This window comes from Prionailurus viverrinus, chromosome E1 (assembly GCF_022837055.1).
Source record: "Prionailurus viverrinus isolate Anna chromosome E1, UM_Priviv_1.0, whole genome shotgun sequence".
Classification (NCBI taxonomy): Eukaryota; Metazoa; Chordata; class Mammalia; order Carnivora; family Felidae; genus Prionailurus; species Prionailurus viverrinus.
Window position 1 is genome coordinate 9,690,026 of NC_062574.1, and position 12,819 is coordinate 9,702,844.

General features: G+C 41.2%; 1 protein-coding gene across 17 annotated transcripts in view; it reads left to right on the plus strand.

The window, feature by feature from the left end:
• NCOR1 (nuclear receptor corepressor 1) overlaps positions 1-12,819 on the plus strand; it is a 161,482-nt gene that overhangs the window by 101,741 nt on the left and 46,922 nt on the right. For 15 of the 17 annotated variants that reach the window (XM_047833002.1, XM_047833003.1, XM_047833001.1 and 12 more), the window contains 3 exons: positions 6,353-6,905; positions 9,076-9,205; positions 12,263-12,458. In XM_047833002.1, coding sequence (XP_047688958.1) covers positions 6,353-6,905; positions 9,076-9,205; positions 12,263-12,458 — 879 coding nt within the window. The remainder of the gene's footprint in view (positions 1-6,352; positions 6,906-9,075; positions 9,206-12,262; positions 12,459-12,819) is intronic. The other 2 variants (XM_047833009.1, XM_047833013.1) reach the window with 1 other exon arrangement.

Here is a 12,819-nt window from a genome sequence, read left to right on the forward strand (position 1 = left end):
GGGAGGGAGAGAGAATCCCAAGCAAGCTCTGCATTGTTAGTGCAGAGCCCGAACTCACAAACAGTGAAATCATGACCTGAGCCAAAATCAAGAGTCGAATGCTTAACTGACTGAGCCATCCAGGTGCCCCTGTTGTTGGCTTTTAAACTGAAGTTTTGTTTTGAATGTGTTTGGGCTTTGAACAATAAATAGCTTTTTTTCTGTGAGGTTTTCTGGAAAATGAGAATCCTGGGGCAAGCTCACTCTGGGGTGGCAGAAGGGTGCGTAGACTATGAATGTCAGGATGGTGTGCTTATGGTTCTTAAGAGATCATGCAAGGTTGTTCATTTTCATAGGTTTGTTGCTGGTAGGTAGTATTCTCTGGGTTATAAATGTACATGGAGCCTATATTAACCCACTTGGGCTGTCATAACAGACTATCACAGACTGGGTGGCTTAAACAACAGAAATTTATTTTTTCACAGTTCTGGAGGTTGAAGTCCAAGATCAGGATGCAAACAGGATTGGTTTCTAGTGAACCTGTCTTCCTGGCTTGTAGAAGAAAGGCTTCTTGCTTTGTCCTCACATGACCTTCCCGTTGTGCACATGTGCTCTTGGTATCTCTCTTCTCGTAAGGACACCACTGGTCCTAGTGGATTCGGGTCCCCCCCCTCATGGCCTCATTTAAGCTTAATTGTCTCCTTAAAAGCACTGTCTCCAAATACAGTTTCCTTGGGGGTTAGGGCTTCAACATATAAAGTTTGTGGGGGACATAATCCAGTCCATAACAAAGCCCAAACCTAATTATCATAAATATGTTTATCTCAGAACACAGAAGCCTATCCGTACAGGGGCTAACAGATTTTCAGAAGCTGAGCATCAAAAAGTGACTTGTTTCCTTTTGTTTTCTTCCTGTTACTTTGTCTTGGTGTGAAGGTTTTTTCAGATTGTCACATAAGGTTATTAAGGTTATGAAATAAGGTTATAAATAAGGTCATTAAAGTAATTAAGGTTAAGTTTAAGCATAAAAGGTTAAGCATAAGGTTAAGGTTAAGCATAAGGTTAAGGTTAAGCATAAAAATGTTTCTGTCTGATCAGGTGTGGGGGGTGGTGGGCACACATTCCCATCCATACAGGGGGTTATGTTGTGACTCCTAGACTAGTTTCTCGCGAATAGGAAATGAACTCGCCCCTAGAATTGTGCGATCCCCATTTCCTGTTGACTGAATTTCAAGGTGTCGAGGAAAAGACAGTACAATGCAGTTTACATGGCCTGTGATCTCATGCTTATTGTCACTGTTTATCACGTGGCGCTGCTCGTGTCTGTGGGAGATTGTCGGCAGCGCGCGAGCAGAGAGCAAGATGGGTTGTTCATTCGACTGTGTGCGTCTCTGACAGAGGAGTTGGAGCAAAAATAACGGAAACTTGACCAAAATTGGGATTTATTCGTGTTCTTTTGTTCCAAGTCATTCTTTAAGCGAAAATAAAAAAGACACTCATTTGGCTGGTGCTTGGTGAAGCATCTTGCCTTGGAAACACTCCTTCCTACTCTTCCGTGGCCTGGAGGAAGAAAGTAATCGAAGAAGTGCTTATGACAGGTGATGTCTGCTGCACGGTCATGAACATGGCTTCTAATATTGTGGAGACAAATGACTTGGTAACTTGCCCTCGGGTTTGAGGTTTTCCGTTGAATGGGAATGAAATGAAGTGAGGCTTTTTGTTAGCCTTTCAACATTTTGGTAGCATCTTTCATTAACAGTGGTTGCTGCCATATGTTTAGACCTTACTAAGTGGGAGGTTCTGTCCTGAGCTTTTGTCTGTGACGTTTTGTTTTGATTTTGTTTTTATATCTGTCACTTGAGCTCCCATGCGAACTCCAGGCTCATGCATCTGACTGCCTACTTAACGTTTCCATTTGGATGCCCAAGAGCCAGCTTAACATCCAGAACAAACTTTCGATTCCCCACCACCGGAGGCCTCCTTTCCCTCCAGTCTTTCCCTGGGCCAACAAGTGACACTCTCCTACCCTACATGCGGTCCATCAGTGGATATTATCAGCTTTTCTTTAGAGGCACTAGTGAGAATCTCATCCCATCTCCCTACCCTCATTGCTGCTACCTTGGTTCTGAGCCACTGCCCACATTCACTGCAGCAGCCCCCTGATTGGTCCCCTTGCTGCTCTTTGTCCCATTATGTTTCTGTGCCTTTACACCAACCACAACCAGAGCGAACCTTCTAAAGTGTCAATCAGACTGTGTTGTGCCTCTGTTCCAAATGCTGTGATGCTTTCACATTTCGTTCAGAAGCCTGGGGCTTGTTGTGAGGCCCTGCGCGAACTGGCCCATACACCTCTGCGACCCTTTTGCAAACCACTTTTCTGCTTACTCACTATGTTCTTTGTTGTTGTTAATTGAGATATCTTTGACCCATAATGCTACTTTCAGATGTCCAAACTAATCATTCAGTATTTGTATTGACTGAGAAACGATCAAAATAAGTCGTGTTAACATCCATCGCCTCACATAGTTACAATCTTTTTCTTGTGATGAGAATTTTTAAGATCTACTTTCTTAGCAACTTTCAAGTGTACGATACAGTATTACTAGCTATAGTCGCCATGCTGTGCATTACATTTCCAGGACTTCCTTAATCTTCTAATTGAAAGTTGGAACCTTTTGGCTGCCTTCACTCATTTCTACCTTCTTCTGCCTCTGGTAACCACAAATTGTTCTGTGTGTTCATGGTTTTGTTTGTTTGTTTGTTTGTTTGTTTGCTTTTAAGATTCTTCTTACAAGTGAAATTATTCAGTATTTGTCCTCTGTCTGACTTACCTCACTTAGCATTATGCCCTCAGGGGCCATCCCTGTTGCAAATGGCAAGAATTCCTTTTTTTTTTTTTTTTTTTTTTTAATTTATTTATTTTTGAAAGAGAGAGAGAGAGAGAAAATGAGTGTGGGGGAGGAGCAGAGAGAGAGGGAGACACAGAACCTGAAGCAGGCTCCGGGCTCTGAGCTGTCAGCACAGAGCCAGACGCGGGGTTTGAACTCACAAACAGTGATCATGACCTGAGCCAAAGTCGGACGCTTAACAGACTGAGCCACCCAGGCGCACCCCCACCCCCTTTTTAATGGCTGAATAATACTCTATTGTGTGTCTGTGTCTGTATCTGTATCTATACCCCACGTTTTCTTTATCCATTCATCCATTGATGGACACTTAGGTTGTTTCAGTGTCTTCGCTCTTGTAAGGCTCTTGTAAATAATGCTGCCATCAGTGCGAGGGTGCACATATCTTTTCGAGTTAGTGTTTGTTTTTGTTTTTTTTTTTTCAGATGAATTCCCAGAAAAGGAATTGCTGGATCAGATGGTAGTTCTACTTTTAACTTTTTGAGGAACCTCCATACTCTTTGTCATAGCCACTGCCCTAATTTACATTCCCACCACCAGTGTACAAGGGCTCCCTTTCTCCACTTGTTATTTCTTGCCTTTCTGATCATAACCATCCTGACAGATGTGAGGTGATTGCTCACTCTGTTCTAACCACGTTGTTCTCTTTGCTGTTTGAGCAAAGCAACCCCGCGCTTCGGGGGTTTTGCATGAGCTGCTCCTTCTACCGTTCCCCAAGATGTCCCTGGTTCGTTCTGCCATTTCCTTCAGGCCTCTGCTGAAATGTCACCTTACCTCTTTGATACCCTCTTCTTCACTGGTTCCCCAGTTTTGTTCCTCACTGTGCTTATGACCTCCGGATGCATCATGTACTTAATTGTTCGTTGTCCGTTTGACACCCGACTGTCAGGTCCTCTAGAGTGCAGTTTGGTCTTTTCACTTCTCTGTCCCCAGTGCGCCCTGCACGTTGGGTGTTTTGTACCTAATTGAATGAGTGAGAGGATGAATTTGTAGGGTTTTAAAATACTATGTTATGCATTGAAAGTCTCTTTTCCCATATGGTCAATTAAGTCTTTATTGCTTTCTGTGTGAATGATGTATCTGTAGCTTCAGAGTTGCCTGTTTTGCTTTCAGACATTTCTACGTACCTCCTGAGGTTATACATATCCTGTCCTACATTATCTTCTCGAATTTTGAAAACTCTATTCCCTTTGGAATTATTTTTGTGTGTAGTGTAAGGTAGGGTCCATGTTTTTCTTCCAGACAAGGAGCCAGTTCTGAGGGAGCTAGTTCATTAAATAATCATCCTTTACCCAATGATTTGAAATGTCACCTTTGGTATATATTAATTTCCCATCTACTTTAGGATCTATTCCTAGGCATTGCCTTCTGCATTGCTGATTTATTTTGTCTATCACTCTGGCAGTTGCAAACATGTGATACGTTGGCTTTGTGGTAAGTTTGACTATCTGGAGAGGCAGGCCTCTCACTCTAATGTTTTTCATACTTTTCTGAGATTTTCTCAGGGACTTGTTCTTCATATACACTCTAAATTAGTTTATCTAGTTTAAGAAATCTTTCTTGAGGCACCTGGATGGCTCAGTTGATTAAGTGTCTGACTTGGGCTCAGGTCATGATCTCATGGTTCATGGGTTCAAGCCCTGTGTCAAGCTTTGGAGCTGACAGCTCAGAGCCTGGAGCCTGCTTCAGATTCTGTGTCTTCCTCTCACTCTGCCCTTCCCTCACTTGTGCTCTGTCTCTGTCTCTCAAAAATGAATAAACATTAAAATAAAACTTCTTTTAATTAAAAAAAAAAAAATCTTCCTTACCAACCATTGGGGTTCTCATTGGAGGTAAATATATTAATTTGGGGGGAGATTTAAGTTTTTATGTTGTCTACTTCAAGAAAATAATCAAACACTGAATGCTGTAGTAAACATGTCTGTATGCTGTTCATAATAGTGGCAAATTGGAAGTAGCCCGAGGGTCCAGTAATAGAGGAAAAGGGAAGTAAATTTAAGACATGTTCACAATCATTCAGTCACTTTATCCTTCAACAGGTATTTGAGTCTCGTGTGCTAGGCACAGTGCTTGTCCTAGGACTTAAACGATAAGCAAAATAGAGGGTCCCTGCCCTCACGGAGGGAAGGGCGATGGCAAAGGCAAGTGCGTGAGTGAGTTTTGGTAAGGTTTGGTTTTTAAGCAGCTCACTCTGGCGTTGTGGTAGAGAATGGTCTGAGGTGGAAGATGGGAGGAGTTGTTTCCGGACTGGAGCGGCAGTTGTGAGGTTGAATAGAAGTGGGTGGATTCCAGGGATCTTTGAATTTTTTTATTTTTTTAATTTTTGGGGGGGAGGGATATATATATCCCAAGCAGGCTCTATGCTCAGTGTGGGACCAGATATGGGACGCGATCCCGTGACCCTGGGATCATAACCTGAACTGAAATCAAGAGTCGTACGCTCAACCGACTGAGCCACCCAGGTGCTCCACAAGGGATCTTTTTAGAGAGAAAATCTGTGATGCTTGTCTACACAGAATATGGGGATCAATGAGAGGAAGGATTAAAAGATTGCTCGTAGGTTTCTGGTTTAATCGATAGTAAACAGTAGAAAAGAACGGGATTTGGGTGTGTTGAGTCCAAGTCTGGTGCAGGAAATACTGAATTTGTGATTCCTTTGAAATATCTAGGCAAAGATGTCACAGATTAAAACTGCATTTATAAAATGAAACAAACGATGTTGGGAAAGACCAGGGTTACAACGTTAAATTAAAAAGTCTGTGTCATGTTACCCTAGAGCTTTGTTGTCCAGTGTGGTAGCCACTAAATACCTGTGGCTATTGAGCTCTTGAAATGTGGCTAGTCCAAATTGAGATATGCTAAAAATGAAAAATATAATCAGATTTTGAAGACTTAGTACCAAGAAAGGTAAAAATCTTATTGCTAGTTTTCTATGTTGATCACATGTTAAAAAGATAATATTTTAGGCATATTGGGTTAAATAAAATACATGATTTAAAGTTAATTTATCTCTTTACTTTTTTAACGCGACAACCGGAAAAATTAAAATGGCAGGTGTAACTCACATGATGTTCCTATTGGATGGCGCTGTTCTAGAACGGACTGTCAGCCCTCCTGGGTATAAAGAAAAGCACAGAAATGGGCTGGTAGAAATAAACTGAAATGTACCATTTCTGTGTACGGGTTTTTTTGTTTAGTTTTGTTTTTCCATCTTTCTTCATTTTTCAAATTTCATGTAAATGATTTTTCGATACTAAAGGCTTTTACGCTTTCAGTTTCAGAAGGTGAAAACAGTTTGATCTCTCCCTTTCATGCTCTGTAGACACTTTAGCTTCCCAGTGGCTGGCGTACTTCGGTGAGGTCATGCGACGAGTGTCATTCCTTCTAAACCTACTTTGAAGCATGGCTTCTGCCACCCCTGAAACATGTCCATTATCAGATTTTTATGCTGTATCATTATCTTTAAGGTGCTGAAAATAGTTCTGATACAGAAAGTGCTCCTTCTCCTTCACCAGTTGAAGCTGTCAAGCCCGGCGAAGATAGCACTGAAAATGCGTCTTCTCGAGGGAACACGGAACCTGTGGCCGAGCTCGGGTCCACCTCCGAACCTGCGCCCGGTGCGTCTCCCTCCTCGGCAGTGCCAAGTACGAAACCCGTCGAAAATGAAAGCGCGGAGACCCAGGCGAATGACAACATCACCGTAGAGGCAGCAGAGCCGATGGACGTTGACCGGCAGGAGCCCAGTGCTGAAGTGACTTCTGTTCTTGACCTCCCCGCGACTACCAGAACAGACTCTGTAGATGTTGACATGAGGGTGCCCGAGAACAATCCGTCTAAAGTCGAAGGTGATACCAAAGAGAGAGACCTGGAGAGAGCCGGCGAGAAGACAGAGCCTGGCGATGAAGACTTGGTGGGGGCCCAGCAAATAGGGGCCCAGAGGCCCGAGCCCCAGTCGGACAATGATTCCAGTGCTACCTGCAGTGCTGATGAAGATGTAGATGGAGAGCCCGAGAGGCAGAGGTGAGACTCGTTCCTCTAATACTGTTGTATTCTTTGCTCTGTCGGATGCTGAGTCACAGAACGGTGCCGGCCGCGGAGATTACTCCTGCGTAAACCTCGGCAAGTTAAAGGTGGTCTCCGTGCCATTATTACTGGGTTTTGATGCTCTTCATCTGCTTAAATAACCAAGAACAATTAGGTGCTCATAATTTTCAAGTGAAAAAGATAATATTTTTTTCCTGCATTGGTTACATGCATCCCATATGTAGCAGAGGAGGGGATCTCATCTAACAAAACTTGTGAACGAGACCACAGATGAGACTGCCGTTCCTGGTGTTGGAAGCAGTAGGACGAGGTGGCGAAGGATGTGGTGGTGAAGGCGAGAGGCATTGGCTCGTTTGCTCTCAGACCGCACAGCCTCAAGACAAGGCCTGCTGTCCCTGTGCATTAGAGGGTAGAATATGTGGGGAGGAGAAACATGTTAAATGTTCTGAAAACATTTTAGAAGGCATGATTTAAACATAAGCTCTAGGTAATTATCACAGTCACTGTTTATATCAGTTAAAATTCTAGATTATTCATATTTGTAATTGAAACTATGTATAACATACATGAATATAGGACTGTTTTTAGTCACTAAGTTAATAATACAAAACTATTTCATGTGTATGGTTTTTATAAGTTACAGTAAAAAGGTAAAATTTTTATAGGAATAGATGTTGCTTTATTTAATATGTGTACATTCCTTGGGATTTCCTTTTCCTTGAAAGCAATAGAATCCCCTAGAATCACAGTAGAATGTTTCATTGGTGCAGATTCTAGAAATGAATTCGACTAAAAACATCATTTAATCAGAAACCCAGTTCAACACTTTTTTTCTTTTTCTCCCCTCCTGTTTTTTTAAAAAGGAACGCAAATAAGCCACTCACCTAAGTGCCAAATTCTGTTCATCTAAGATGAGGATTCTCTGTGTTTTTCACTGTTGGTTTTAGAAACTACAGGAAGGTAGTAACCTTGGAGGAACACCCGAAGAGATGAACATGATAGTAGTCTTGAAATTCAGAAATTTCCTCGTAAATATATGGTGGTGGTCTTTGAGTAACACTCCAAAGTCTGCATCACTTCCCAACTGTCAAATGACACATCCTAGGTTTTCTACATTGTAACACCATCTTTATTCTTTATGTATGATGTTAATTGTTTTCTTTTATACATTCTGATTTTCTTATCAACTTGTACTTTTTAAAATGTTCATCTTTCCCCAGTAATACTGGGAAGTATGATCAAGCCTGGAAGGTGGGGGGTATGGCACTGGTGTATGATTTTCCCCGTGCATGTATTGGGTGTCCTGAACTCCAGTGTAGGTAACGAACCTGAGTGAAGCAGGTGGAATGTGGGGAGAAAGGGACTGTGGGGAACAGAGAAGCGCTTGCTGTTTGGAAAAGGAGCTGCATGTTGTTGCCGTGCAGGAGTGCTGCTGCTTCTGTGCTGCCATTTCTTTCCATTTCTCATGAGAAACCAGGAGTCTGGAATCTTGGGTGGAACTCTTAGTTTTTAAAATTGTTCATGGGCAGTTGTTTTAAAAAAGAATGCCCTTTGATCCTGGCAAGATACAGATGACTAGTTTGTAATCTCTGTTAGTGGTAGATTAGGACTTACAAAATTCCATTTTATAATGGAATTTGTTCAGACTGCGTGGTTAGATGCAGATATTTAAATTCAGATTATTTTCAACCTATAAATCAATATTCGGTTTCTTGGACAATTAGCATTACAGAGTCCATTTTTTCCTTACTCTTCAAATCTCTTCTAAGGTTAATGCGTTGTGTATGTGTGTCCACCTACACATTAACTACTTAGAAGGAATTATGATTGTACATTTAAAGTCTTAAACAAGAATAGGGGCACCTGGGTGGCTCGGTTGGGCATCCAACTTCAGCGCAGGTCATGATCTCACGGTCCGTGAGTTCGAGCCCCGTGTCGGGCTCTGTGCTGCAGCTCAGAGATGACCACTCAGAGCCTGGAGCCTGCTTTGGATTCTGTGTCTCCCTCTCTCTGTTCCCCTCCCTCGCGCGCGCTCTCTCTCTCTCTCTCTCTCTCTCTCTCTCTCAAAAATAAGATTAAAAACATGTTTTTTTTTAAGTCTTAAAGAAGAATATATTAATTTATCTTTTTTTATTGCCAATTGTAGAATGTTTCCCATGGACTCAAAGCCTTCATTGTTAAACCCTCCTGGATCTATACTGGTCTCATCCCCAATAAAACCAAATCCACTGGACCTGCCACAGCTTCAACATAGAGCTGCTGTTATCCCACCGATGGTAAGTTTTCTAAGTGAGGAAGAGAAGTAAAGTTGAGAAATAAAGACCTTTAGAGACCCTTCTTCTCTTTCTTAATCAGTACTTGACCTTTTAAAAAATTGTGGTAAAAAGCACACAACATAAAATTTACCATCTTAACTGTTTTTAAGCGTACAGTTCAGTAGTGTTAAATATATTTGTTGTTGTGAAATAGATCTCCAGAACTTTTCATCTTGCAGAAGTGAGACTCGTCTTATTAAGTGGTCACTCTCTTTTGCCCCTCCCCGCCAGCACCTGACTGCCACCATTCTACTTTTCTGTCTCTGAATTTGGCTGCTTAGATACTTCATATAAGTGGAATCATACAGTGTTTGTCTTTTTATGACTGGCTTATTTCACTCAGCATAAAGTCCTTAAGGTTAATCCAGGTTATAGCATGTCATAATCTCTTTCCTTTTTAAGACTGATAATCTCCCTTTGTATGTATATATCACATTTTGTTTATCCAGTCATCTGTCGCTCTATTCCTTTTTCAAATGGATTCATTGTGATAGTTGATTGAAATGGTCATTTCTATTTCAGGAAGAAAAAAACAAAACACCAAAGAAATATAATCCTCTAGCCATAAATGTTAGCAAGCTTTGCTTTTGTTTTATTTGTTTTGCTATAAAATAGTGGTAGAATAAATGTATAATTAGGTTTTGAATATTAAGAATGAATTATAAAGATTATGGCTAACTGCAGTATACGATTCCAAATCTAGTTTTATTTACACTTTACTCGAATAATCTCTACAAGCTTGACTCCATTTTGACACTGAATTCTGAACTTGGGTATTACTCTTTTACGTAGTAATGTTTTCACTCTTGCTTTATTTCAGGGGATGTAAATTTGTTTCCTGTCTCATATGATAATTAAAAAAAGTTAAGTGTGTGCTTATAACTCACACACAAATTGTTAAACATTTACTCATTCATTGATTTACTCAAATGGCCATTTATTGAGTGTCCAGTTGAAGACAACATTGTTAATGCTGTATGGAATATTTATATATCATAATCTCTGACTTCAAAAAATTTAGAGATTGGTCTTGATAATAAGACATAGGAAAATATTACAATAAAAATTAAGATGAATTATAACAATGTGATGCTCTATTAAGTTAGAAAATATAGTATGGATATTTCAGAAGGAGAGCTTCCTTCTTAATGAGACTCTTAAAGAAGACTCCACATAGGAAATAATACTTTGGGGGGCACTTGGTGGCCCAGTGGGTTGATCGTCTGCCTCTTTTTTTTTTTGGCTCAAGTCATGATCCCAGGGTCGTAGGACCTAGCCCTGCGTCAGGCTCCGCGCTATGCATGGAGCCTACTTGGGATTCTCTCTCTCCCTCTGCTCCTCTCTCCTGCTTACATGCTCTTTCTCTCTCTCTTAAGAAAAAAAAAAAAAAAATTAGAATACATCTTGCCAAATAGCCAGCTTCACTAACCAGGACATTTGTGGAACCATTAATGTACTTGAAGAATAAACATTAAAAAAAAAAAAAAGGGGGAAATAACATTGTGGTTGGACCAAAACAATTCATTAGGCTTTATAGCAAAAGGAGGAAGAGCCATGTTTACATATAAACCAAAGCACAAAGGCAAGTAAATTTTGTGCGTGTTTTGGTGTCAGTGAAGAATTCTATTTATAATAGCAGAAAAAACTATGGAAGTCTTTATTTAGGTAATAGTTTCTAAAAAAAGCTCTCAATTTTCCCCCGGAAGTTTTTGTATTATGGGGTAATGGACTGTGTTAGGGGCTGTTTATTTAGTATCGAACTGAACAGGTTGGGTTCTTTCCTTCATGAAGTGAGAGAGACAGAAAATAAACAAGGAAAACCTACATTATTGCAGATTGTGCTATTGTAAGTCCTGTCAATGTACTCTGAAAGAAAGAAACGGGGCCGCAGTAAGAAGGAATATGGGGAGGAAGTTACTGAAGTCTATTGGATGGTAAGGGATGGCCTGTCTGAAGAAGTAACATTTAACAGCCGCCCTGATAGGTCAATGAATTGGGTGTGGGAGGTGAGTGAGGTTGATTAGTCAAGGATGTCCGCCAGGAACCTGGCTTAAGCTGCTAAGGTTCCATTTTCTAAGACGGAGGTCACTGAAGGGGAAGCATTGAATTTAGGAAATGAGATATTTCTATTTGAATGCAGGTTTTGAGGTGCTTTGAGATATCCAGGTGGAGTTATTATGCAGCCATTCTGTATGGGACTTGGAGCAAACATCTTAGAAATAGAAATTGATGAGTTGTTAACATATAGATGACGTTTAAACCCACAGAAGTGGGTGTGATTACCTGCTGCGGGAGCCTAGAGAGGAGGGGCGTTGAGCCATCAGGGATTTGGCCATCATAAGTGAAAAGCAGACAGAAATATTTTGATTTCTCTTATCATAAGTTTTGTGATTTTTTTTTTTTTCCAAATGTTTGTTTTCGAGAGCGAGAGAGAGACAGAGTGCAAGGGGGAAGGGATAGAGAGAGAGAGAGAGGGAGACATAGGATCCGAGCTGTCGGCCAGGAGCCCAACGCAGGCTGGAACCCACAAACCATAAGATCATTACCTGAGCCAAAGGCGGACACTTAACCAACTGAGCCACCCAGGCGTCCCCTTTAGTGATTTTATATTATGTTCCGTTCTGAAAGTGAAATGTTCAGCATTTTAAGCATTACATTTGAAGATGATTTTGATTAAAAAATGGCAAAATCCGGGGCGCCTAGGTGGCTCAGTCAAACGCCTGACCTTGGCTCAGGTCATGATCTCAGAGTTTGTGGGTTCAAGCCCCATGTCAGGCTCTGTACTGACAGCTCGGAGCGTGGAGCCTGCTTCACATCCTGTGTCTCCCTGTCTCTCTGTTCCTCCACCACCTGCACTCAGTCTCTTTCTCCCTCTCAAATATAAGTCAACGTTAAAAAAAAAAACAAAACGGCAAAATCCTATCAACTGGTAGGTTACAGAAATAAGCATTATTTGCAGCAGAGGGTTGTTGTTATGTTGGTCATTGGCATATTTAGATTTTTTTTTTCTTCCTGTAGGTTTCCTGTACCCCATGTAATATACCAATTGGAACCCCAGTAAGCGGCTATGCCCTGTACCAGCGTCACATTAAAGCCATGCATGAGTCTGCGCTCCTGGAAGAACAGCGACAGAGGCAAGAACAGATAGATTTGGAATGTAGAAGTTCCACAAGTCCGTGTGGCACCTCCAAGAGTCCAAACAGAGAGTGGGAAGGTAGGCAGCGCTGTCATCACAAAGAACTTTCCTGAAGGGAAACAAAACTATACTCCAAAGTGGGTCCTTTGTGTTTTGTAGTTTATCAGCATGCCGATTGATTTATTTCTCTTGCCCCAACACATAGAATCCCTTCAAATTGACCTCAGTTAGACAGTTGAGGAATGTTTGTATTATTGACTACTCTAAAGGATGGCAGTAACATTTTTGGTGGTTTTCGTTAGTGTGAATTTTCTGATATTTGTCTCTATGCTGGAAGACTATAAAAACCATTCTTTCTGCCTACTTATCTGACTTTTCAGAGTAAGTGGGAATTGTTATCGTGTCTTGCAAGCAAGTCACATGTAACAGCAGGATAATG